The 26,200-nt window shown below is 48.7% G+C and overlaps 1 protein-coding gene and 1 pseudogene across 2 annotated transcripts in view; one reads left to right on the top strand and one right to left on the bottom strand.

Annotated features, from left to right (window-relative positions):
* The window catches only part of LOC111524401, a 51,081-nt pseudogene extending 40,036 nt beyond the window's left edge, over window positions 1-11,045 (bottom strand).
* Window positions 4,733-26,200, top strand: part of MYLK3 (myosin light chain kinase 3) — a 55,981-nt gene continuing 34,513 nt past the window's right edge. The window contains exon 1 of one of the 2 annotated variants that reach the window (XM_023189603.2): window positions 4,733-4,939. Coding sequence is in view for 1 of the 2 variants with exons in the window: in XM_023189601.3 (XP_023045369.1) it covers window positions 19,977-20,453 (477 nt within the window). In the remaining variant the exon portion in view is untranslated. Of the gene's footprint in view, window positions 4,940-19,862; window positions 20,454-26,200 lie in introns of those variants that run through there. The other variant, XM_023189601.3, reaches the window with a different exon arrangement.

Raw genomic sequence — 26,200 nt, 5'->3', positions numbered from 1 at the left:
CCTTTATTTCCCTGCCCCAGTTCTGCTTTTTTCCCAGGAAGTGGCTGCTGTTAATAATTGGGTATGTATCTTTGCTAACCATTATTAATGGGTTTACGTATCCATGTTCATCCGTCTGATTATCAGTCTCTTCTCAATTTAGACGGGATTAAATTGTATATATTATTTTGTGATTTTTTTTTTTTTAACTCGGTCATTGCCTTGGGTGACTTTCCATGTCGGTAGATGTAGAGCTATCATTCTTTCCTCTACTGGATGACATTTAAGTAGTTTAAGGTTTTTCTAAAAAGGCAAAATCTGTTGCTTTCTCGTTTCATTGACTCTTAGCATGTTTCTCACTGAAACTGAGAAATCCTGGTCATATCTGTAAAGAAGCCCAGTGCTGAATGGAAAAACCTAATTGGATGAAATAAACAAGTTGAACGGATCATACATAAATATGGTAAAACTTAGAAGTGCAGTTTAAACATCAGCCAAATAAAATACTAAAACTTACTTAATAAAACGTGTTATTCTATCCCAGTTGGTGAATGAAGAAGAATCAAATCAAATTTATTTTGCTCCGAGTTAAGGAGACAAGCCAGTTTGCATTTCTTCTGTCAAATATATTTATAACAAGTGCCCAAGTTTAAAATGTCCTTGTTTCTCCCCTGCTGTTTGTTTCCTACTATTTTCTGCCTATTTTTCTTATTCTCCACACTCTAAGTTCTTGATTTATCAGTTGTTCTTTTTGTTATAGGTCTTGCAGCTGGAATCAGTTTAACCTCAAAGAGACTATCGCAATGTTAATTTCCAGTCAAATCCCATTTAAAACAGTGAAGACATGAGCCTGGCACAATGGCTCATTCCTGTAATGCCAGCATTTTGGGAGGCTGAGGTGGGAGGATTTTTGAGCCCAGGAGTTTGAGTCCAGCCCTGGTAACAAAGAGAGATCCCATCTCTACAAAAATTTTAAAAATAAAAATATTAGCTGGGCACGGTGGTGCACACCTGTAGTTCTAGCTACTCAGGAGACTAAGGTGGGAGGATTGCTTGAGCCTGGGAGGTTGAGGCTGCAGTAAGCTGTGGTTGTGCCACTGCACTCCAGCCTGGGTGACACAGTGAGACCCTGTCTCAAAAACAACAACCACAACAAAAAACAACAAAAACAAAAACACAAACCAATGAGAACATCTGTAGACAAAAACACACATTTTTAGGATCTAGATCCATACCTTCCCTGGAGAAAGGGAGAAGTCTCCTCTCTCTCTCTTTTTTTTTTTTTTTTTTGAGGTAGGGTCTTGCTCTGTTGCCCAGGCTGGAGTATAGTAGTGTGATCACAGGTCATTGCAGCCTTTACCTCCTGGGCTCAAGTGACCCTGTCACCTCAGTCTCCTGAGTAGTTGGGACTATAGGCACGTGACATGCCACCATGCCTGCCTAACTTATTTTTTTATTTTTTGTAGCAATGGGCTCTCACTATGTCTCCCAGACTGGTCTTGAACTCCTGGGCTGAAGTAATCCTCCTGCCTCAGCCTCCCAAAATGCTTGGGATTACAGGCATGAGCCACTGTGCCCGGCCGAGGTCTCCATGTTTGAAAGAGCACAAATCCTTTACCTGGTCAGCTCTGACAGGTCTTTTCTACCGTTCCACACCAAAAGATTTTCAGAGGTCTGCTATGCTGAGATTAGCATTGACTTTCACTGGCTGTGTGGCAGAATGACTTTACTTCCCATTTTCACATTTTTTTAATCTGCAGAAACTTGGTACTCACCAAGTCTCCCTTTGCAAGACTGGGTCAGAACTCCAGCTTACATCCTGCTCTTAACAAGAGCAGCTACCACTCAGGGGCCACCTGACTATGTGCAGGCACTGTTGTATGAGCTTCATGTTCATTTTCTCACTTAATCTTCAAAATAATCCCATGCAATAGGCCTTGATGGGGAAACTGAGGCACGGAGCAGTTGGGTCACTTGCTTAAGTCACACAGTGCTTCAGATTCCTGAGAGAGCTGGGCTTCAAACCCAGTCTCTCTGGGGCCAAAGCTTGGGCTTTTAGCCTCTGTGCTACACGTTCACCACTAACCAACTCTTCTCCCTTCCCTCCCCTTCCCTCCCCTCCCCTCCCCCTTCCCTCCCGCTTCCCTTCCTCTTCTCTCTTCTCTTCTCTTCTTTTTTCTTTTCTTTTCTTTCAACAGAGTCTCACTGTGTTGCCCAGGCTGGAGTGCAGTGGTGCAATCATAGCTCATAATATCCTCAAACTCGTGGGCCCAATTGATCCCCCTGCTTCAGCCTCCAGAGTAACTAGGACTCCGGGCATGCACCACTATACCCAGCTAACTTTTAAATTTTGTGTAGAGACAGCGTCTCCCTATGGTGCCCGGACTGGCCCTGAACTCCTGGCCTCAAACGATCCTCCTGCCTCAGCCTCCCAGAGTGCTGGGATTACAGGCATGAGCCACCCCATCTGGCACAGTGAGCCCTCTTGAGCACATGAGAAGGGAGACCTGCAGCCACCACCTGTTAGTAACTGGATGGGTGACTGTGGTAGACTAGATAATGGCCCCCCCAAAAAAAGGTGTTCCTATGTTAATCCCTGGGACCTGTGAATGTCACTTTACAAATCAAAAAAAGGACCTTGCAGATGTGATTAAGTTCAGGATCTTGAGATTGGGATACTGTCCTGGATTAGCCAGGGGGACCTCGATGCGATCACGTGTATTAATATGAAAGGGAGGCACAGGGAGGTGTGACACACACAGAGGAGGAGGTGTGGTTCTGGAGGCAGAGACCGGAACGATGCAGCCACAAACCCCGAAAACCGGCAGCTGCCAGCAACTGGAAGATACAAGGAATGGGCTCTCCTCTGAGGCCCCTAGAGCACGCATTAGTCAGCATAGTTCCCGAACTATGAAGGAATAAATTACTTTTGAGCCACTAAGTTTGTGGTAATTAGAGCAGGCATAGGAAACTAATACAGTGACTGTGTGGTCTCTCTAGGCCTCAGTTTCTTTATCTGTAAAACAGGGATATTAATGATAAATACGTAGTTTTTTATTGTTGTTGTTTGTTTGTTTGTTTTTCCAGGTCTCGCTCTGTCACCCAGGCTGGAGTACAATGGCACGATCTCGGCTCACTGCTTCCTCTACCTCCCGGGTTCAAGCGATTCTCCTGCCTCAGCCTCCTGACTAGCTAGGATTACAGGCATGTGCCACCACACCCGGCCGATTTTTGTATCTTTAGTAGAGACAGAGTTTTGCCATGTTGGCCAGGCTGGTCTCGAACTCCCGACCTTAAGTGATCCGCCTGCTGTGGCCTCCCAAAGTGCTGGGATTACAGGCATGAGCCACCACATCCAGCCTAGTATTTTTTAAAACTAAGGAATTTAAAATGCTTGGCAGGAGGCCTGGCATGAGTATATGCTCAACCGAGATGAGGTATTGTGATCACTGGCTCTGATAGGAGCACGCATGGGTTTTTTGGGAGTACGTGGGCCACTTGACAAACCCAGCTTTAGTTCATGTGATGTGCTTGGTTGTCCAGTAAGGTCCACAGGGCACTTTAGAGGCAAAGAAGTTGAAATTAGTTAAAAGTGACAATACATGGTATTTACTGACCACATGGCAGGAAATTCACCCAGAAATCTCCACCTCTAATTTCCTTTTTTTTTGAGACAGGGTCTCACGCTATCACCCAGGCTGGAATGCAGTGGCTTGATCATAGAGCACCGCAGCCTCAAACTCCTGGGCTCATATGATCCTCCTGCCTCAGCCTTCCAAGTAGCTGGGACTACAGGCATCCACCACAACACCTGGCTAATTACTGTTTTTTTTTTGAGACAGGATCTTGCCCTGTTGCCCTAGCTTGGAATCCAACTCTTGGCCTCAAATGATTCTCCTATCATGACCTCCCAAGTAGGTGGGACTATAGGTGCCCACCACCATGCCTGGCTAATGTTTTTTATCTTTGATTTTTGTAGAAACAGGGGCCACTATGTTACCCAGGCTGGTTTCAAACTCCTGGCCTCAAGCAGTATTTTCACCTTGGCTTTTCAAAGGGCTGGGATTATAGGTGTGAGCAACCAGGCCCAGCCTCCACTTCCAATTTCTAGTGTGACTATAGCCATCAGAGAAACACTTTTCAGGTAGTAATTTTTGTTACCCAATGAATGCCCCAGTAAATTCTTATTTTCTGGATCTAATTCTGAGTGGTCATTCCAGGGCACTTAATTAATAAACATAAAAGTAAACACGGCAACTGGGAATTATAAGTGCAGATTCAGTTGCCCATCAGGAATGTAACCAGTGATCTGCATGCTTTGCTATATTATCCACGGAAATGAGCAGAGGGAGGCTGTTTTGATCTAGGCACCCGAGTCCCAGATGCCTGAGAGCTATTTCTCCCCAAGGGCCAGACTGCAATGAGTTTGCCTTTGAGATGTTCCCATTTGTTCGCCCAGCTCCAAGAGACGTCATTGCCTTCACTGTGGGTTGTTCCGGGCAAATGATGGAGGAATTAGCAGCATGGCCTGGAGCGGCTCTGAGCAGGCTTGGGCCAGCTGACACACGCCACTTAGGTTTCCAGGGAGCCAAGCTGTCCCCACTCACGCACACACGGCTGATGCACTTGTGGCTAAATGCGGTGCGGTCAGGGCCCCGGGCCAGATTCAGGGCAGGAAATAGAATACCACCTCCATTGCCAGGGAAACAATTGTCTGCGGACATGATTTAAACTGGAGCCAACGAGAACGCTCAGAGGGCCGGCCAGTAGAGGAAGGGAGACTAGAGGACAGCTTGCACAGATCTTGTCTTGGGTTATAACTGTTGACAAGCCACTTAACTGCCTCCAGGTTTAAGTTTATCTGTGTATAAGATGGAGGTAACAATATTTACGCATCTCACTGGAGACTTATGAAAACAAGATTTTGGACAGATCCCTTGGGACCCATGGATGGAAGGTGGTATGTAAGTGCAGTGATAAACCTACTCTGTGTGTGTGTGTTTTCAGCCGTGCATTAGGGACATGTAGATTCCCCAGAAAACACTTTTGGAGTCTGATCAAAAACGACAAGAAAAATGAACAGCTCTTGGTTGTAAGTGCATGGGCTTGCTTTGGTTTTGCACAGGTCTGGGAGAACTGCATGTGTAACTCGGACTTCAGAATTGTTTTCCACTTGTCGCTGTGATGAGTAATACAGGTGCTCAGATCATCTGAGAATGCTACAGTGATTGTTCCCAAATGTTTGCCAACTTTGCTTTACAAAACTCCCCAGTTCTACTGTGTGGTTTATGAGTTGTACGTGGAGTCTGAACATTTCTTCCCAAGGTGAGTGGGGAATCTATTTAAAAACAAAGCACACGGGGGGTAATTATTCTTTCCCCGTGACATGTGTGATTTCTGAGGAGTCTTCCTGCGCTTGCTAAATGTACGTGTTTCTGTTCGTTTAAGCCTAAGCAATTGACCTCAGACCTCCCAATAACGTTAGTAAATATTTCCGTTAGCTGGGGTCCTGCGGGAGTCTATTGCTCCGCGTTCTTGGTTAGTTAAACCTGTCTCTTAGGCATATCATCTGTCTAGAATAATTCCCCTGGCTCTAGGTGAATGATGACTATTATAGAAAAAAAAATTGTTGAGTAATAAACTGCACACTTAATTTTTTATTAGAAAAATATAAATGAAATATAGAAAATATAGATTATCTGCAATTCCCTCATGTAGAATGAACTATACTGGCATACATACATGTATATTTTCAACAAAAATGGGATTCTATCTATATGCTTGAGGTGAAGTCTTTATCTAGTAAACCTGGAAGAGCATTGCATATCCTTAGAGATTTTTGCCTGCGGCGGGGAGGGGTCCTGCCTCTGTTGCTGGCCTGCCAGGTGGTGAAATGAGAGACCTTGGAAGAACTTTCAAAGACTCCTTCCCTGAGATGTTGCTCCACTTAGCGCCTCTTGTGTTTTGGCAACAACATGCTTCCCAGAAGTGGTAAACACTTGCTGATTTGAGCTTCTATGTGGATGCTGGTCCCTACCACTCCCTTCTTTTCTTTTGAGACGGAGTCTCACTCTGTCGCACAGGCTAGAGTGCAGTGGCGTGATCTCCGCTCACTGCAAGCTCTCCGCCTCCTGGGTTCACTCCATTCTCCTGCCTCAGCCTCCCTAGAAGCTGGGACTACAGGCGCCCGCCACCAAGCCTGGCTAATTTTTTTGTATTTTTAGTAGAGATGGGGTTTCACTGTGTTCACCAGGATGGTCTCGATCTCCTGACCTCGTGATCTGCCCGCCTCGGCCTCCCAAAGTGCTGGGATTACAGGCTTGAGCCACCGCGCCCGGTCCCTACCACTCCCTTCTATCCTCCTTCCCATTTTTTTTTTTTTCATGCTAACAGAACTGATTAAGGCATGACTCACATGCAGTGCAATACACACACGTTACAGCCTGTGGAATTCGCTTTTTGTTTTGTTTTGAAATGGAGTCTTGCTCTGTTGCCCAGGCTGGAGTGCAGTGGTGCGATCTCAGCTCACTGCAACCCCCACACCCCAGGTTTAAGTGATTCTCTTGCCTCAGCCTCCTGAGTAGCTGGGATTACAAGGCATGCGCTACCACGCTCGGCTAATTTTTGTATTTTTTAGTAGAGATGGGGTTTCACCATGTTGGCCAGGTTGGTCTCAAACTCCTGACCTCAGGGGATCCACCTGCCTCAGCCTCCCACAGTGCTGGGATTACAGGCATGAGCCACTGTGCCCTGCTCAGGGTATGGAATTTGAACATACACATACACTCCTGTGACACCACCCAAGACATAAAACACCTACCTCCAGCATCCCAGAATTCACTTTGTGTCCTCTCTGCACCAATCCTTCCGCCCCAGGTAACCACTTCCATTCATTCCTAAATACTGACTTTATCATGTTACTGCCCACCCCAAAATGTTCCATAGCATCACGATCCCTCTGTCTTGCTGCTTCAGGTCTGTATGTCTCCGCCTAATTTTCCTGGTCCACCGTCTTATTCTACCTGCTGGGCCTCCATTGATGTCGCATGGCTGGAGGGTGTGCCCTGCATCCTCACTCTCACCTGCCAGGCTCCACCAGAGGGCTTTGTTCCCTCTGTGACCTCACTAGAACCGTCTTTTCTTAGCCTTCCAAGTCTTGCCTATCCTTCAAGGCTCAGCTTAAGTCCCATTTCCCCCAAGAAGTCCTCCCCAGTTTCTTTGCCCCTCTCTTACATGCTGAGTTCGCTGGCACCATGTGGCTGAATTTCTGTAGAACTGGGGCCCCAGAAGCCTTCCCTGGCCGCTGTGTCGTTCCAATTTTTGATCCCCAACAACCACTTATATCTTGGAGCAGACATTTATCCAAGCCCTCCTCTGTCCTCACCCCTTCTCTCCCACATCCTGCGGCTGCCTGAGGGTTTGTCCCTCCCCGGACCTCAGACCCTGCTAGGTGTCTGTGTCACCTTTTTCCTACCCCAATGTTGGGACTTTGCTACCCAGATCAACCAAGTCCTCTCCTACGGACCCTCAGATCCCACCTCTGCTACCAGTTCTTCGGATTTGATACCAAGACATCTTGGGACTGGGCTCAGCTCAGAGGGTAAGGGTAGACTGAGGGGAGAGAGTTCACAGGTGAAGAGAAAGTTCTTTAGATGGGATATGGGGTGGGGCTGGGAGCACTGGTGAGTTACACAGTCACCCCATCTCACTCACGTCCCCTGCACCTCACAGTTTCTCTGTTGTTCCTATGTGTTAACCTCACTCCTGTCCAGACTTTTGGTTTCCCATGGCACAAGCAGAGCTTGGAGCCCACAAGAGTGGGCACAGTGAAGGGGATTAAATAAGACAGTGCAGCTAAGGTGCTGAGCACAGGGCCTGCCCACGGTCGGGCTGAGAGAAGCAAGTTAACTTCAAGACCCTGCAGTCCCTTCTCTGATTCTTGTCAGCCAGGGGAGGTGAGGCGGGGTCTCGAAGCTGTATGTGTGTTTGTAGGAGTTGAGGGGACTTCCAGAAACCCTCTGGTCCACAGTGAACACAGACCTGGCTCTGCTGCTCTGAGGCCCAGCTTTGCGCAGACTCTCCCTGTGACGTGTCTCTCCACGAGTGAAATGGGGCGGTGGTCCTTCCCCCTTGGATTAGCAGTGATCGGGAACATTGGTGCTCAAGTACTTTGCAGGTGGAACCCTACATGAGGTGGGTTGGCCTGGTTCCAACCTGCAAGCATAATTGAGTCTTCTGAAATGGCAGCTGGAAGATGTAGCCCCTCAGAGAAAAAGTTGGGTTCTAGACAGAAAGCAGAAAGTTTCAGTGAGATTAGAGCATGTGGAAAAGGAACTGGGTGTGGTGGCTCACACCTGTAATCCCAGCACTTTGGGAGGCCAAGGTCGGTGGATCACTTGAGGTCAGGGGTTCGAGGCCAGCCTGGTCAACATGGTGAAACCCCATCTCTACTAAAAATACAAAAAATTAGCCGGGTGTGGTGGTGCATGCCTGCCTGTCATCCGGCTGCTAGGGAGGCTGAGGCAGGAGAATTGTTTGAGCCCAGGAGGCAGAGGTTGCAGTGAGCTGAGATCGTGCCACTGCACTCCATCCTGGGCGACAGAGCAAGACTCCATCTCAAAAAAAAAAAAAAAAGTGGAGAAAAGGAAAAAAAAATGGGAAAGAAAAGAAAGCTACAGTGATACCACCCTCAGTTGTAGGCAAACTCTGGAGTCTGCATTTAAATCCAGCATCTTACACTGACTTTGGAACATGCCTTCATCACCCTGTGCCTCAGTTTACTTGTCTGTGAAATGGGGATAACAGTTTTTTCCTCCTCGAATTGTTGTGAAGGGCAAGTACAGTAATTGATGTGAGGATGTAGCACAATGCCTGGCTCAATCAACACTAGTGTTATTATTTCCTAATAAGTGTTTGTTGTTACTCAGTGAATGAATGGATGGATGGATGGATGAATGAATGGCCATTGGTCTGGATTTAGCTCGAGAGGGTGCTTTTTTGTTATTCTCTAGCATTTTTGGGCTGATTCCATCTGACTTTGCGTAGGCAGGGAACAGTTTGACTTGCATGTGGAGAAGGAAGAGAGGAAATGAGAAGCCTTCACCCAGGGGTGCAGGGCCGCACACAGAAGGCAGTGAGATCTGGGAGCAAACCGAGTGGCACCGGAGAGCCAGTGGGGACACCCCCTCACCAGGCTGAGTTTCCCTGAGGCTGCTGTTCCCTCTCCGCTTCTGTAGAGTCAGACTTGCACTTTGGTTTTGCTCCCCAGCTCAGCTCCTTGATTCATCCCAGCAGGGCTGTGGCTGTTGCTTTATCATCTTTCTCCATGGCCAGGATGAGACAGGTCATAGACATTTTACTATGAAAGAATAGGCAACCAACATTGAATATCTCAGAGTCCCCACCCCTCAGCCCTCTCCCCATCTTCTCAGACAACCGTCAGAGCTGAGCCTGGGGGCGTAGGCCAGTCTCACACCGTACCCTCGCACACACCTCTCAACCCACAGAGCCGGGGAGTTCCAGGTCATTCCAGGTCATTCCAAGGGCAATGCTTTTACCATCTGGCCCTGTCTTTGCTACTGATGTGGTGTGTGAGCTTCAGAAAGCCCCTTTCCATCTCTGGGCCTCAGAATCTCCATCTACAAAATAAGGGACATGACCCTTCCAGTGTCTGAGATCCCTCCTTGTCTGTGAAAGTGGCAGAGGGTGTGAGTGACGAGCATGGGTTCAGAACGCTGTCCCCATGCCTTTCTGGTGGAGTGGCCCGGGGCAGCTGTTAAAGTTCCCCAGGTTTCTCCTCCTCTATGAGACGGAGATAACAAACAATGACCCACCCCACGGGGCTGCAGTGTGTCTCAAATCAGGAGAGGCAGCTAAAGCGCTCAGCGCAGGGCCTGTGAGTGTGTACAGAAGCCGGCAGCCCCGTCTCTCCTTCCCGTCAGCCAAGCTAGTTAATTTGTGGTCCCAAAGTTGAGCGAGAGAGAGAGTATGTGTGTGTATGCATGGCAGTGTGTGTGTGTATACTTGGTCTCTCCCAGGTGCTCTGGGAACATCTGGCCAGGGAGCCCTCCCTGGCACCTCCCTGGCAGAGCCACGTGTCCTTGTCTCCTTGTCTTCTCCTGCACTGCAGCCCCGGGCTTTGGGGACTCTGTGCCTCTTTGCTGCCTCCTGAGTAGTTTTATTTGGAGGGCCAATAGCAGGACCCTCCCAGCCCAGAGGTGACTGACCAGGCCCGGCCAGGGTACAAGCAGCCCCACTGAAGACCTGCAGGGCCGCCACCTCTCTGCTGTGGACCTGGCCTCTCCTCTGTCCTGAGGGCTCCCTGAAGGCAAGGAGTCCCTGCACATCCCCAGGGCCCCTGCACCCGGATGCGGGGTTTTGAACTCAGGTCAGTTCTACCCGAGGACTCCCTCTCTTCATTCCTCTCTCCTTGGACCACACAGTGTTTGTTTCACAGATGGACACTTTGCTAAGTGATGCAGGAAGTAGGCCCCCGGGGAGGCAGATAGAGCCCAGCAAGGCAGATAACCAAGTGAAGCCGCTGGATGCCGCTGGGGCCTGGGACAGGGTCAGAGATAAGCGGAAATGCCAGGCTTATCGCTCCTGCCTGAGTTCTCCAGAGAAATCAGCCTGGCCGGCCAGCCCACCTCATTCCCAGCGCTCTGGACGGTTGGGCAGCATCCATCTCCAGGCAGGGTAAACACGGAGTTGGCACAGTCACAGCGGCTGATGGATGGGGACTCTGTGCCCCACTCCAGCACTGCGCGGTCCCAGCACCAGAGGCCAGTAGCGGGCATCGGGTTACACCCAGATATTTGCGGTAAGGGCAGCTCCGGACAAGTGTGCTTTGAAGTAAGAGCCCGAGGAACAATTGGTCGGCTCACGGGACTAAGGGAGACCTGGTGACAGTTGTTCCCCAATCCTGGGTTATCTTGCGCCAAGAAAGTCAGCAGAAAGCTTTGGTTTAGGGGGACAGTTTGGGGATGGTCAGCTTGGGCCTCTGCAACAAATGCGGGGTGTAGTGGACAGACAATATGGATGGCAGCTACCCCTGAAGTTGTCTGCATTGAACTCTGCGTGGCTTTCTGGAGCTTTTCTTCATCCTGCTTTCCTAAGTGAGCTTGGCGCCTTGGAGGGGATGTGTGTACTTCCGCAGTGCATTTCAGTAATGGTGTGGTGCGGGCAGGGAGGTGGCCTGGGCTGGGAGGAGGTCAGCTGGCTTAGGACTGGGAAGCTGTCCCCCTTCTTCCTCCTGCCCCCCACCCCACAACGAAGTGACCGAGCAAGCACACTGCTGCCTTGCTGGGCTGACCATCTGCGGTCAGACAGGGAGAAGGTGTGGGGTTGGTCTTAAGGATGGCCATTCCAATCACTACCATTTTCATGGACTTACCACGTGCCTGGTGCTGTGCTAGACGTTTTGCTTACTGCTTACGTTAATGTCCAACAGCCCTGTGGTTATTGCAGTTAATGGGCCCCCAGTGCAGATGAGGAAAGCTGTGTTCAGAGAGGCTAAGTGCCAGGTGCACCGTGAGCCCCTATGGCATTTTGTGTGAATTAGAAAACTTTCCTCTCAACACGTGGCTACCTTCTCTCGGGAAAATTGTCATCATATTTGATTTTGTTAGAACAAGACCTTTCACTGCTACACACTGCAACACGACTGTTATAAATAAATACACAAATCTACAAAGGGCACCGTGTGTTTGTCCCCTTAGAGGCTGTCCTTAGGTTCTGGATAACCCATCTCCCATCCTGGTCCCCAGAAGCAAACACATTGAAGCTGTTTCTTTGTTTCTTTTGTTATTTGCCTCCATATTTCTTCATTCTCTGTTTTGTGCATGATCTATGGAGTTGCTGGTAAGATAAATGAGGACTTAGCTCTCTCACTCCCCACTTTCCCTCCCTCACCCTCACAAGACAGATGTCGCTGCTTTTACTTAATAAAGGGTTTACTTTACTACAACTGCAAATATTCTTCAATGCAAAATCAGTGATTGTATTTTAATCTCATTCTTTCTTGTAAGAACTCTGGGCCAGGTGTGGTGGCTCACACCTGTAATCCTAGCACTTTGGGAGGCTGAGGTGGGCAGATTGCCTGTGCTCAGGAGTTTGATACCAGCCTGGGCAACACAGTGAAAGCCCATCTCTACTAAAATACAAAAAGTTAGCCGGGTGTGGCGGTGTGCACCTGTAGTCCCAGCTACTCTCGGGAGGCTGAGGCAGGAGAATTGCTTGAACCCGGGAGGCGGAGGTTGCAGTGAGCCGAGATCGTGCCACTGCACTCCAGCCTGGGCGACACAGCAAGACTCTGTCTCAAAAAAAAAAAAAAGATAAAGAAAAAGAAAAAAGAACTCCAGTTATCCTGGCGTCTCTAATTCCTTTTGTTCCCCTTTTGCCGTATCTGCCATCATCATGCTGATGGCTAATGTCTGAGCACTTGCTAAGTGCCTCCCAGGCATTCTCACGGCACCTCCTGACCACTCCATAAGGGTGTGTGTTATTATTATTATCCTGTTACAAACAAGGAAGTATAGACTCAGAGAGGTTAAATGAAAACTGGCCCAGGGCTGTGGCTAATAACTGGCAGAGGCAGAAGTTAAATCCAGGCAGTCTGGCTCCAGGCCCCGTGCTCTTCACATTTTACTGCATGTGTTTAATTGCATTCTATTGTACACTCTTTTTCCCCTGGGAGGGTTCCTGTTGAACACTCTTGATTTTCTTGCTTCAACTTTGGGCCTACGTTGAAGCTATTGTTTCTTGGAGCTCTTTTTTTTTTTTTTTTGAGATGGAGTTTCACTCTTGTCACCCAGGCCGGAGTGCAGTGGCGCGATCTTGGCTCACTCCAACCTCCACCTCCCGAGTTCAAGCAATTCTCCTGCCTCAGCCTTCCGAGTAGCTGGGATTACAGGCACCCACCACCATGCCCAGCTAACTTTTTTGTATTTTTAGTAGAGATGGGGTTTCACCATGTTGGCCAGGCTGTTTACCCCCTCATTTTGCTGTAGTATATCCTCAAAGTAGCTTCCTTAGAAAGCATGCGTGGGTCAGGTGCAGTGGCTCAAGCCTATAATCCCAGCACTTTGGTAGTCTGAGGCAGGTCGATTGTTTGAGCCCAGGAGTTCAAAAGCAGCCTGGGCAACATGGCAAAACCCCATCTCTAAAAAAAAAAAACCCACAGAAATCAGCCAAGCGTGGTGGCACACGCCTATAGTCCTGGCTGCTTGGGAGGCTGAGGTGGAGGACTGCTTGAGCCCAGGAGGCTGAGGCAGCAGTGAGCTGAGATCACGCCACAGAACTCCAGCCTGGGTGACAGAGTGAGACCGTGTCTTAAAAAAAAAAAAAAAAAAAAAAGCATGAATTTTTTGCATTTTTGCAAATCATAAAACCCTTCATTTTGTCCCCTGATGGTGGTGCAGTGTCTTCAAAATTCTAAGGGGAAGTGCTTTCCTATCTAGACTTTGACAGCCAGCCTCTCTTCCAGCATCCAGTTGTTTTTAGGATGAGAAGTTTCATGTCATTCTGATTCTAGTTCTTTGGTGTGTATAGTAGTCTATTTTCAGAAATACCTGAAACTGGGTAATTTATAAAGAAAAGGAATGTATTTCTTTAGTTAGGGAGGCTGAGAAGTCCAAGGTTGAGGGGCTGCATCTGGTGAGGACCTTCTTGCTGGTGGGCCCTCTCCGCAGAGTCCAGAGGTGGCCCAGGGTATCCCATGGGGAAGGGGCTGAGTGTGCTCCCTCAGGTCTCTCTTCCTCCTCTTATGAAACCACCAGTCCCACTCCCATGATAACCCATTCATCCATTAACCCGTAAGGGTAGGGCCCTCATGATCCAGTTGCTTCTTAAAGGCCTTACCTCTCAATGCTGCCACACTGGGATTAAATTTTGACATTAATTTTGAAGGGGACAAATTCTCACAAGTATGTGGTTTTTTTCTTTTACATTTTGGGGAGTTTTAAAATCTTCTCTTTATCCCTGTATTCCAAAATTTCATAATGACTGTAGTATTTCTTTTATAAATTCTTTCTTTCTTTCATTTCTCTTTCTGAAGCTCTAGTTAATTAGATGTGAGGCTAGCTGGACTCATTGTCAAACAGCTTTCTCTCCTGCACATGTCTTCATCTTGTAGTTTTATTTTCTGGGATAGTATCTTAGCTTCATCTTCTCATCCCTATATTGAATTTTTAAATTATACTATTCATATTTTTAAATTCCACTATTCATATTTTAAAATTCCAAGACCTCTCTTTTATTCTATAGTTGTTCTTTTTCCATAGCATCCTCTCCTTTTTTAAAGAATGGAATAGCCTTTCATGCTTTTCTGTGGCTACAAATGACAGGCTTGTCTGTTTTTTGAGACAGGATCTTGCCCTGTCACCCTGGTTGGAGTGCAGTGGCACGAACATGGTTCGCTGCAACCTCCGCCTCTTGAGCTTTAAACAATCCTGCCACCTTAGCTTCCCAAAGAGCTGGACTACAGGCGCATGCCACCACACCCAGCTAATTAAAAAAATGTCTTTGTAGAGACAGGGTCTCTCTATATTGCCCAGGTTGGTCTCGAATTCTTGTGCTCAGTTGAGCCCTGCACCCCACCCCCTCCGGCCTCCCAAAGTGCTAGGATTACAGGTGTGAGCCACTCACCCCGCCAAATGACAGCCTTTTTGAAACTTTCTGTTTCTCATTTTCTCTGTTTCTTCTATGGTCATGTTTCTGTTTATTTGCTTTAGTCTTCCCTTTTCATCTTGAAGGCTTTCTTTGAACATTCAGTGATCCTTTTTTCTGTGCATATTTCTGAAGAAGGTACTGACAGCTGGGGGTGGTTGAGGCTTACTAACTGCGTGGTTTTGTTGAGGATGAGCAGGTAGGGCGCTACTGAGAAACCCCAGAAAGCCAGCCCCTAGAACTATTATGGTGTGGACCATTACATTTCTCCAGAAGCAGGCTCTGATCTCCAGGGAGGGTGGGCCTGGCCTGGCCAGGTCCTTCTGTGCTGGGGTGTGGGGCAGGAGGAGGGATGGACTTTTCAGTCTTGCATTCCTGCTCCCCATTTACCCCACCGGGGGTCTCGGGGTCTGAAGCCTCTTTGGGGTCCTACAGGGGAAAGCTGGCTCCATGCTTGTCGGTATTCACCTTTGTGGCCAGTGAGGCTGCAGTTTTCTTTTTCTTGTTTCTCCAGTTACCTCTCCTCCACTAGTTTTCCAGAAATGCATTGATAACACTCATTCACCAACAGCCCCTTCCATTCTCTTCATCGTTGCAGGTGTGTGTTTATTTTCTTCCTTTGCCATGAAGTCTCTGGAGGGGAAGGAGAGAAATATGAGAGGTCAGTCTTTCAACTTGAGTCGGAGCCTTGATATCATTTTATTTTATTTTATTTTTTGAGGCAGGGTCTTGTTCTGTTGTCCAGGTTGGAGTACGTGTCTCCATTGCTGCTCACTGTTGCCTCAACCTCCCAGGCTCAAGGGATCCTTCTGCCTCAGCCTCCTGATAACTGGGATGACAGGCACATGCCACCATGCCTGGCTAATATATACATATATGTTATTTTGTAGAGACGGGGTCTTGCTCTGTTGCTCAGGCTGGTCTTGAACTCCTGGGCTCAAGCAGTCCTCCTGCCTCAGCCTCCCAAAGTGATGGGGTTACAGGTGTGAGCCACCACTCTCCTGGGTTAATAAAGCCTGGAAAGATATTGAAAGACCCCATCTATAAAAGAAAGTATTTTTTTTTAACTTTTATTTTAAGTTCAGGGATACATGTGCAAGTTTGTTACATAAGTAAACTTGTGTCATGTGGGCTTGTTGTATAGACTAACTAATGAGTACTAGGCTTAATACCTGGGTGATGACATTTAAAAAAAAATTAAAAATTAGCTGGGTGTGGGGGCATGCACCTGTAATCCCAGTTATGCAAGAGGCTGAGGCTGGAGGATCGCTTGAGCCTAGGAGTTCCAGGTTGCAGTGAGCTGTGGTTGTGCCACTGCACTCCAGCCTGGGCAACAGATCAAGACCCTATCTTAGAAAAAAACAAAGTAAAATAAAATGAGGGTGTTGAAATCTCTCTCACCGCATGATCCCCGAGACTGTTAGGTCACTAGAAGGCCAGGGAAGAGTCTTGGGGTTTAGTGTGTGCTGGTCCCCACCTAGGGTGAATAGAGGTCAGCCTGTCTTTTTCCCGGAAAGGATCCGCTGCCCTGTCCTTACCCAGGAAGGACAAGGGGTTACTGTATTTGCCGCTCTGTCGATCTAGTTCAGCTACCTCTTCTCTGGTCTTCCTTCTCTGGGCTTGGGGGGTCAATGCCTCCCCATCCTCTGGGCAAGCACCATCACACAAAAACTGGCCAAGCCCCCTGCTGTGTCCTATGCATCAGGGAGAGTTAGAGAGAAGCATCCCTGCAGGAAATCCACGTGCTCCAAACTCATGTCTCGTAAAGGTGAGAACGAAAGAGGTTAAAGCTGGTCCTTCTGGCTACTCCTTTCCACCAAAGAAGCCCCAGGAACCGCCCACGGTGTGTTCTAGGCTTTCTCCCACAGGGCCCCGGAGCTCCCTGGAGCTCCCTTCCCGGATTGTCAGGGTTTCCTGCCCTGTGCTCACTTTGATGCCTCCTCCTTCCACAGAAGTCTCAGGACGGTCTGCTCAACCTCCTGCTGCCTCCTCCTTAGCTCATTCCTCCATGTTGAACATCTGCCATGTGCCAGGCGGCTGGTGCCTCCGGGAATCCAGGCCAAACCCAAGAGGATTGGTCTGCTCTCAGGGAGCTTCCAGCCATAGCCACCTTCTTAGCAAGTGAGCTACCTTGTAAACTTGTTGCTTAATGAAGACATGACAAATCCTTTTGTAATTTAATTCTTTTTTTTTTTTTTTTCTTTTTCGAGACAGAGTCTTGCTCTGTCACCCAGGCTGAAGTGCAGCGGCACCATCTTGGTTCACTGCAACCTCCGCCGCCCAGGTTCAAGCGATTCTCATGCTTCAACCTCCTGAGTAGCTGAGATCGCAGGCGCTTGCCACCATGTCCTGCTAATTTTTGTATTTTTAGTAGAGATGGGGTTTCACCATGTTGGCCAGGCTGGTCTCAAACTCCGGCCTCAAGTGGTTCGCCTGCCTTGGCCTCCCAAAGTGCTGGGATTACAGGCGTGAGCCACTGTGCCCAGCCTCAGATAATTCATGTTTGGTATAGATACATGTCTGAGTATTTGGTGTTTTCCTCTGGATTCATTTAGACTTTGAAGTTATCTTTCTGGCTTTATTTATTTATTTATTTATTTATTTTTATTTATTATTATTATTTTTTTGAGACAGAGTTTCACTCTTGTTGCCCAGGCTGGAGTGCAATGGCACAATCTCGGCTCACCACAACCTCCGTCTCCTAGGTTCAAGAGATTCTCCTGCCTCAGCCTCCCGAGTAGCTGGGATTACAGGCATGCACCACCATACCTGGCTAATTTTTTGTATTTTTTTAGTAGAGATGGGGTTTCACCATGTTAGCCAGGCTGGTCTCGAAATCCTGACCTCAGATGATCCACTTGCCTCGGCCTCCCAAAGTGCTGGGATTACAGGCATGAGCCACTGCACCTGGCCTATATATTTATTTTTGAGACAAGAGTCTCGCTCTGTCGCCAGTGGCGCAATCTCGGCTCACTGCAACCTCTGCCTCACTGGTTCAAGCAATTCTCCTGCCTCAGTCCCCCAAGTAGCTGGGATTATAGATGCACACCACCATGCCCAGCTAATTTTTGTATTTTTAGTAGAGACGGGGTTTCACCATATTGGCCAGGATGTTCTCAATCTCTTGACCTCATGGTCCGTTCGCTTTGGCCTTCCAAAGTGCCGGAATTACAGTCATGAGCCACTGCCCCCGGCCCTGTACGGCTTTATTAATCTAGGACTTGCCTGGATGCTGGTTCTCCAGAGGCCAGGGTCTGCCTCTCTTGTCTGGTGGGAATTTTATTCCACAAAAATTATGGACACCAACTGGGGAGAGGCACAGGGGCTGGGTATGTTAGACTTCTAGAGACTTCTCTAGGCAACCATTTTCCCAAAGGTTGGCCCAGGGAGCCCAGATCTGCAGGGAAGTGCTAAGCATGAAGTGTCGGGAGAGCCTGCTGCCCTGGTTGACTGGGGGAGTCTGCTGTGGCAGATAAGGTCCTCCTGAGGCACACGGTGAATCCCCAGAGGGACTGGAACACAGGGTTACCCCTCAAATTTCCTTTTCCAAGGAGACTTTATTTGTGTGTTTGTTTTCAGTGGCAGTGAATATAACAGACCCTGCTCTTTCTAGCATGTTCTGGGTCATTCCACCAACGACACCCATGGCTGTGCTCTCAGGAATGGGTTTGGATTTCTCTGTGGGCTGCCCAGGGACAACTAGCAGGATAGAGGGGTAGGTAGAGAAGGTTGTGGTCAAGCTGCATTTGCATAGCAAGCTCATTGCATTGATAGGTTAATGGTTTAACATAGCAAAACCTCTAATGGTGCTTTCATGTGGAGTGCAGTGGCAGGATCAGAGCTCATTGCAGCCTCAAACAATCCCCTTGCCTCAGCCTCCTTAGTAGCTGGGACTACAAGTGTGTGCCACCCTGCCTGGCTTATTTTTTGTAGAGACCAGGTCTTGCCCTGGTGTCCAGGCTGGTTTCGAACACCTGGACACAAGCAATCCGCCTGCCAAAGTGCTGGGATTACAGATGTGAGCCACTGCACCCATCCCTAATAGTGCTTTTAGATTCCAAATGTCCAGGTCAGACTTTATAATAATTGCTTTTATTCAGAAGGGGGAAGCTTGAGGGGGACACTAAAGCCCCCTCCACGGGGGGCAGCCCTGCCCATGGCTGGACCATCCTCAGGAGGCTGTGTGCCTGCCTGGGCCACCTTGGGCAAATGCCCCTCTCTGGGTCTTGCCTTCTGCCCGAGGGGAGCTGGACGGAAACGGTGTAGGTCAGACTGCCCCGTGGCGTACTTGGGACTTTGAGGGGCTCCCTGTGCCCCACCTCGGGGGTAACCTTAGCATCTCTACTTGTGTCTGCTTTATTGGCTGATACTTCTGTAAAATGTTTTACTTGAACCAAGGGCTTCTAAGGCAAAAACACTTGTAAACTACAGGAAACACAGGCCTGTTGTGCTCTGGGTCCCTGCTAAGTCTGTTTCAGTATGGAAACTGCGTGTCTGATACCTGCATAGTTGTTATTGGGGGAGCAAGTGTCTCTGGTGAGTGTCCCCCTGAGGGCCCAGTGAAGAACATGGGCCCTCGGGACAGCACTTGGCAGGTGGCCAGGGCCATTGCCCTCAGTTCTATTTTTAGGTACCAGTGACTAGTGACTGAAGGCCCTGGTGGGGAGGGACCTGCCAGCCATCCCACAGACAGTCTAAACACATGTTCTGAACGCTGGTGTAGTAGCGGCACCTGAAGTTTGTTTTAAATTTGCAGAAGCATCAAAATTTTCATCATGGCAGAAGTCACAACTTTGCTGAGTGGTCTCACATTCCTTTCTGTCTCTGTCTTGCTTTTTACTGTGACTGATATGTGTGGCCTCAGGGCTCTGGGCCTCTAAGGACCTTCCTCTGCCCTGGGATCCCTCCTGGAGCCCAGCCAGCAGGTGCCATTCTCCAAAGGACCCTTTCCTTTCCTCTGAACTGAACCATTAGTTGCATGAACCCTGCCTGCTCTGGGCAGATTCTTAACATATTTGCCCATCAGCAGCCTCTCAGAGAGGAATGTTAAATGCTGCCGTGATGTCAAAGGGGCCCCAAGGAGAAGGGCCTGGGCCGACCTCCGCCTGTCACTCACAGGCCCGTGGAGGGTGGGAGATAAGCAAAGCTAAGGCACAGGAAGAACCTGGGTCTCTGCGCTCCTCACACAGCCCAGGCCATCGTGGGGGTTGGTGCTGCCGGGAGGCTGTCAGCTACGGAGGACAATGATCTTGCAGACACCACCACCTGAGTGAGAACCAGGGGTCTGTGCCTCTCGTCATTCCCACTCTTACCCTGGTCAAGCCTGCACCAGCATGTCAGGAACCTCCAAGGAGAGTCTGGGGCACTGGGGGCTGCCAGGGTTGGGCAAGGCCTGCTTAACCACCATGGACAAAAAGCTGAACATGCTGAACGAGAAGGTGGACCAGCTCCTTCACTTCCAAGAAGATGTCACAGAGAAGTTGCAGAGCATGTGCCGAGACATGGGCCACCTGGAGCGGGGCCTGCGCAGGCTGGAGGCCTCCCGGGCACCGGGCCCGGGCGGGGCTGATGGGGCTCCCCGCGCTGACACCCAGGCCGGGTGGCCCGAGGTCCTGGAGCTGGTGAGGGCCATGCAGCAGGATGCGGCCCAGCACAGTGCCAGGCTGGAGGCGGTCTTCAGGATGGTGGCTGCGGTGGACAGGGCCATCGCTTTGGTGGGGGCCACATTCCAGAAATCGAAGGTGGTGGATTTCCTCATGCAAGGGCATGTCCCCTGGAGGGGAGGCAGCCCAGGTGACAGCCCTGAGGAGGTTGGTTCCTGCTTCCCTGCCCTAGCTGGATGGGAGGCCCCGGCGCTGGTGGGCGACTGGCCAGGCAGCCAGTGTTTGGAGAGCTGGAGGCATGGTGTCCCCTTCCTGTGTGACCTGTTGATGGGGAAAAGGAGAGCCGGAACCTTAAACGGGTCATAAGTGGATTTCCAGGCAGGATACTGCCTGCCATTCTCCCCAGGGAAGGGAAGAAGCGGGGCTCTGGCCAGGACTACAGGGTCTTGGCAGCTCCAGGGAACCTAGCCGTGGGGGACACGCTGGTGGTTTGGGAGAGAGGGCCACCACACTTCTCTGACAGCCCGGTGACTGCCCTTCTGCTCCTTCACACATGGGGTGGGCAAGGCAGAAGTGGCCAGTCTCTCCTGATGGAGCCCCGCTCAGAAACCCACCCGCCACCTCCTGTTCCCAACCTTGAGCTTAGCTCCAGAGGGGGTGGAGAGCGCAGCTGCCTGTGGGGAGACGAGTGTTGACAGTGACCCAGGGGGACAGCAGGCAGGAGCCGGAGCCTGTGGGTGGAGGGTGGCATTCCTGGGAGCGGCTGTTCCCAAGAGTTGCATAATCAATCCTGCAGGCTAATGGAGGCTTGGCCGCTGGGAGAAGGATATGGGGGGTGAGGTCTGCAGAGGGAACACCCTGTTTGGGGACAGCTAGGGGTCAGCCACTTAGCAACACTCAGACAACCTGGAGCCACCATTTCAGACCCCTGAAGTGACTTACCAGCCTCTGGCAAGAGATGAGCTGGGGTCAAAGGGGTCTGTGCTTGACTCTGTGTCAGCTACCGAGGACAGGAGCATGCCTCCCCTCCCCGCACCAGGCTGGAGCTCCCATGCTGCCCCTTCCCCTCCCTGCCCTGCAGCTCCTGTCAGAGCTGCCCCTCTCCCCAGCCCCCGCTGTCTCCACGGTGCCTCTCCTGAGGGCTTGGCCTGCAGGGCAGTGTGACCCTAACCAAGCCCAGCTTTAAAAAAATAAAATTATGCTGGGTGCAGTGGCTCATGCCTGTAATCCTAGTGCTTTGGGAGGCCAAAGTGGGAGGATTTCTTGAAGCCAGGAGTTTGAGACCAGCCTGGGCAACATAGTAAGACCCTGTCTCTACAAAAAATAAATTAAAAAATTTGCCAGGCATTGTGGCACATACCTGTAGTCCTAGCTACTTGGGAGGCTAAGGTGGGAGAATTGTTTGAGCCCTGGAAACGGAGGCTTCAGTGAGCTATGTTTGTGCCAGTGCACTCCAGCCTGGGCCACAGAGTGAGGCCCTGTCTCTTAAAAAAAGAAAGAAATTTAATCTAAGTATAGTCAGCCCTCCATATTTGTGGGTTCTACATCTGCAGATTCAATCAAATCTCAGATCAAAATGTAGTTAGTCCTATGATGCTGTGTCCATACTGAGCATGTACAGGTTTTTCTTTCTTGTCATTATTCTCTAAATAATAATACAGTTGTTACACGATAGTATAACAACTACTCATATAGCATCTACATTGTATTAGGTATTATAAGTAATCTAGAGGTGATTTAAAGTGTATGGGAGGATGTGTGTAGGTTACATGCAAATACCATGACATTTTATAGCAGGGACTTCAGCAGCCATAGATTTTGGTGTGGAGGGGGCCCAGGAACCGATCCCTGGCAGATACAGAGTCACGACTGTAAGTAATAAAATAGGTCTAATCAATAGCTTTAACAAAATTAATATGCATATAGTAAAAAAAAAAAAAATAATGTAAAGAGCATACATCTCCTTCCTATTCCATCCCCCAGGCCCCAGAACACCAATACCCTGCCCCGCAGGCAAGCGTGGGTTCTGATTTCCTTTGAATCCTTCCAGATAGAGGCTGTGTCTACAAGCAACTTGGTATCCACAGTACCCTTTTGTTTTGTTTTGTTTTTCCCACAATCTGTCCACCAGAATTGCTTTGTTGATTTGTTTTGTTTTTGAGACGGAGCTTCACTCTGTCACCCAGGCTGGAGTACAATGGTGTGATCTTGACTCACTGCAACCTCCGCCTCCCGGGTTCAAGCGATTCTCCTGTCTCAGCCTCCTGAGTAGCTGGGATTACAGATGCCCACCACCATGCCTGGCCAATTTTTTTGGTATTTTTAGTAGAGATGGGGTTCCACCATATTGGCCAGGCTGGTCTCAAACTTCTGACCTCAAGTGATCTGCATGCTTCGGTCTCCCGAAGTGCTGGGATTACAGGTGTGAGCAACCTCTCCTGGCAGAATTGTTTTATTTTAATTTAAATGTTATTCACATTGTCCTGGCCCTGATTTCTAATTGTTTACTTACTATATTTTGGGCATTGATTGATGTTCATATCGTTATGAATATATTCTGAGTACTTCATTTGGGGAGCTGTGTCTTCAGTTGTTAACCAGCCCAGATCCTCGTTTGTTTCTATTGTTTCTTATTTTTGGCAACTATAAATAATGATGCAGTGAATATCTATAGATGTATGTCACTGAACACAAGTGTGGGTTTATCTGCATGATATACTCCCACAGTGGAAATGCCAAGCCAAATGGTAAATTGATACGGATAAAGGCAAATCAGCCTTCAAGGAAGTTACTCCAAATCAGTCTCCTACCATCAAGGTGTGGGAATGCTTTTGATTCTTTGCTTTTCTGGTGAATGAAAATGGGAAATTATTGTGCATTTTTTTTTTCTCTTTTCCCCACCCACTTCTCCCTTCGGATTATTTTAAGGAAATCTGAGATGTTGGATCATTTCTTTCATAAACGTTTTAGCATTTATAGCAAAAAGATAAGGGCTCTTTTAAAAAAACATCATCTTGATACTATCATCACACCTAAAAAAGTGAATAACTTTATTTATTTATTTTTATTTAGAGACAGGGTCTCACTACGTTGCCCAGGCTGGTCTTGAACTCCTGGGCTCAAGCAATCCTCCTGCCTCAGCCTCCCGAAGTGTTGGGATTATAGGCACAAGCCACTGCACTGGGCCGAATGATAACTTTTTAGTATTACTGAAGTTCGGTGTTCTAATTTCCCTGATTATCTTATACTTTAAAAATATTTTAGGCTGGGCGAGGTGGTTCAAGCCTGTAATCCCAGCATTTTGGGAGGCTGAGGCGGGGGATCATCTGAGGTCCGGAGTTCAAGACCAGCCTGGCCAACATGCTGAAACCCTCCCTGTCTCTAATAGAAATATAAAAATTAGCTGGGCATGGTGGTACATGCCTGTAATGTCAGCTACTCGGGAGGCTGAGGCAGGAGAATTGCTTGAACCCAGGAGGTTGGAGGTTGCAGTGAGCCAAGATTGCGCCACCATACTCCAGCCTGGGCAACAAGACCAAAAACTCCATCTTAAAAAAAAAAAAAGCTGGATGTGGTGGCTCACGCCTGTAATCCCAGCACTTTGGGAGGCCAAGGTGGGCAGATCACAAGGTCAGGAGTTCACGACTAGCCTGGCCAGTATGGTGAACGCCCCCCCACCCCGCCCCGTCTCTACTAAAAATACAAAAATTAGCTGGGTGTGGTGGTGGGCGCCTGTAGTCCCAGCTACCCGGGAGGCTGAGGCAGAAGAATCACTTGAACCCAGGAGGCAGAGGTTGCAGTGAGCTGAGATTGCGCCACTGCACTCCAGCCTGGGCCACAGAGTGAGACACTGTCTCACACACACACACAAATAAATAAATAAATTAAAAATTTACAGTTTATTTGTATCAGACCCAAATAAGACAATTATTTTTATGTCTCTTAAAGCTAACCTTTTGAACTTATGAAAAAATTTTAGGTTTTTATTATGGAAAATTTCAAATATAACCAAAATAGACTAATATGTCTCATAGTTTTGATTTATATTTATTTTGCTAGAAGACTGAACATCACTCACAGGTTTGAAACCTTTTGTATTTTCTGTGGACTGCCTGCTCATATCTTTTCCCCCTCTTTCCTATTTTTTTTTTTTTTTTGCATTTTTCTTATTGATTTGTAAGAGTGCTTCATGTATTAATGAAATTAGCTGTTACATATGTTGCATGAAGGCATTTCTGGGTAAGGGAAGTCATAGAACTTCCTCTTTTTTGAGTTCTTGTGCCATTTCCCGTCTGTCCTGCTCCACTGGAACTTGCTAAATCTCTCCTCTGGCCCTGGCGTTTTATAAACATACCAGGAATGTCTTTAGGTTTGGTCCAGTCTCCCCATCAGGCTGTCGGCTGCTGATTGGCCCATGACAGGAAACCTCTGCTTCCCACCATGTTGTGAGGCCAGGGCAGGTCTTGCAGGAAGGGCTCAGAGAATGAGCGGTGAACTGAGACACAGCCACGGCTGCTAAACACATCGTCTGTGCTGAACGCTGCGCATTATGGAGGCTTCTTGGGGACTGAGTTTCCTGGGAGAGTGGAGCATGGCAACCATCTTTGGAATGGAATTAAATCCTAGCACTGGCGGTTAAATTTGAAAATTGTGCCAGGACTTTGTGAAGGTCCTCCTGAGATCTTCAGAAGTCCCCAGCGGCACTTCATTTGGTTCCAGCAGTGAATTCGATGATACCTGGAAGCCAGGTGTGCTCTCCTGGAAAACAGCCCCAGGCATATGTGTTCAGAGGCACCAGTCCTCTAGAATGGTGTGTGAGGAAGCACAGAAAGGGCAGGGACTAGAAGGCTGAGCCCTGAAGACAGAACCCAGCTGGGGGTGGGGCGTGCACACGCATGCGCCTGCCTACCCTGAAGACGGGGGAAGCAGAGGACAGTTTGAGCCCAACAAGGTCTGCCAAAGGACAGTCTCTCCAAGTCCCTTTCTGCCAGCGGGTGAAAGAGGAGGAGGTCTGTTTCATGCCTCCAGTCCCCCCAGCTCTGGGGGCGGCAGGACAGAGCCTGCAGAAGGATAAGGGGGAGCTGTCTGCTGAGCAGGGGATCTGGGCCACATTGATGACTCTGGTGATCCTGGTGACAGCGGCAGCGAGCAGTTTTGATGAAGTGCCTCCCCCACGCCAGGTGCTGGGCTGTGTGTTCTCCATGTGCTGTGTCCTTACTGTTCAGAGGTCAAAGCTTGGTGTGCTGAAATCGCAAAGTAATGAGCAGGTAGTAATTTAGAGTAGTGGGCACGGTGTAGACAAACACTGGAACCAACACCTTAGGGTTGGGGAGACATTTGGGACAGCTGTAGTGCCCTGCTTAGAGGAAACTGCCCTAGCCCAGTTTTGCCATCTTGGCCTAGAGTTTCCAGATCTTCAGGTTTTTTTCTGTGTGCGTGTGTTTTTTTTTGACAAGAGTCTTACTCTGCCCCCCAGGCTGGAGTGCAGCAGTGTGATCTGGGCTTACTGCAACCTCCGCCTTCTGGGTTCATGTGATTCCCCCTGCCTCAGCCTCCCGAGTAGCTGGGATTACAGGTGCCTGTCACCATACCTGGCTACTTTTTGTATTTTTGTAGAGACAGGGTTTCACCTCACCATGTTGGCCAGGCTGGTCTTGAACTCCTGACCCCAGGTGATCCGCCCTCCTCAGCCTCCCAAAGTGCTGGGATTATAGGTGTGAGCTACCATGCCCAGCCATCCTCAGATTTTTTAAGAAAAGTTGGGAACTTAGACATTTTTTTTTTTCTAGAGAGTTTTATTAAGGTTTAGTAATTACATAATAATTATGATGGTATAATTTACATGTAATAAACTGCACATACACACAAACTATGCACATTTCAAATATATAGCTCCACAAATGTCTCTATCTATGTCACCATCACCACAGTAAAAATGGGAAACAATTCTCTCA

The sequence above is a fragment of the Piliocolobus tephrosceles genome, chromosome 17 (assembly GCF_002776525.5).
Source record: "Piliocolobus tephrosceles isolate RC106 chromosome 17, ASM277652v3, whole genome shotgun sequence".
Lineage (NCBI taxonomy): Eukaryota > Metazoa > Chordata > Mammalia > Primates > Cercopithecidae > Piliocolobus > Piliocolobus tephrosceles.
This window is presented reverse-complemented; position numbering and strand designations above follow the sequence as displayed.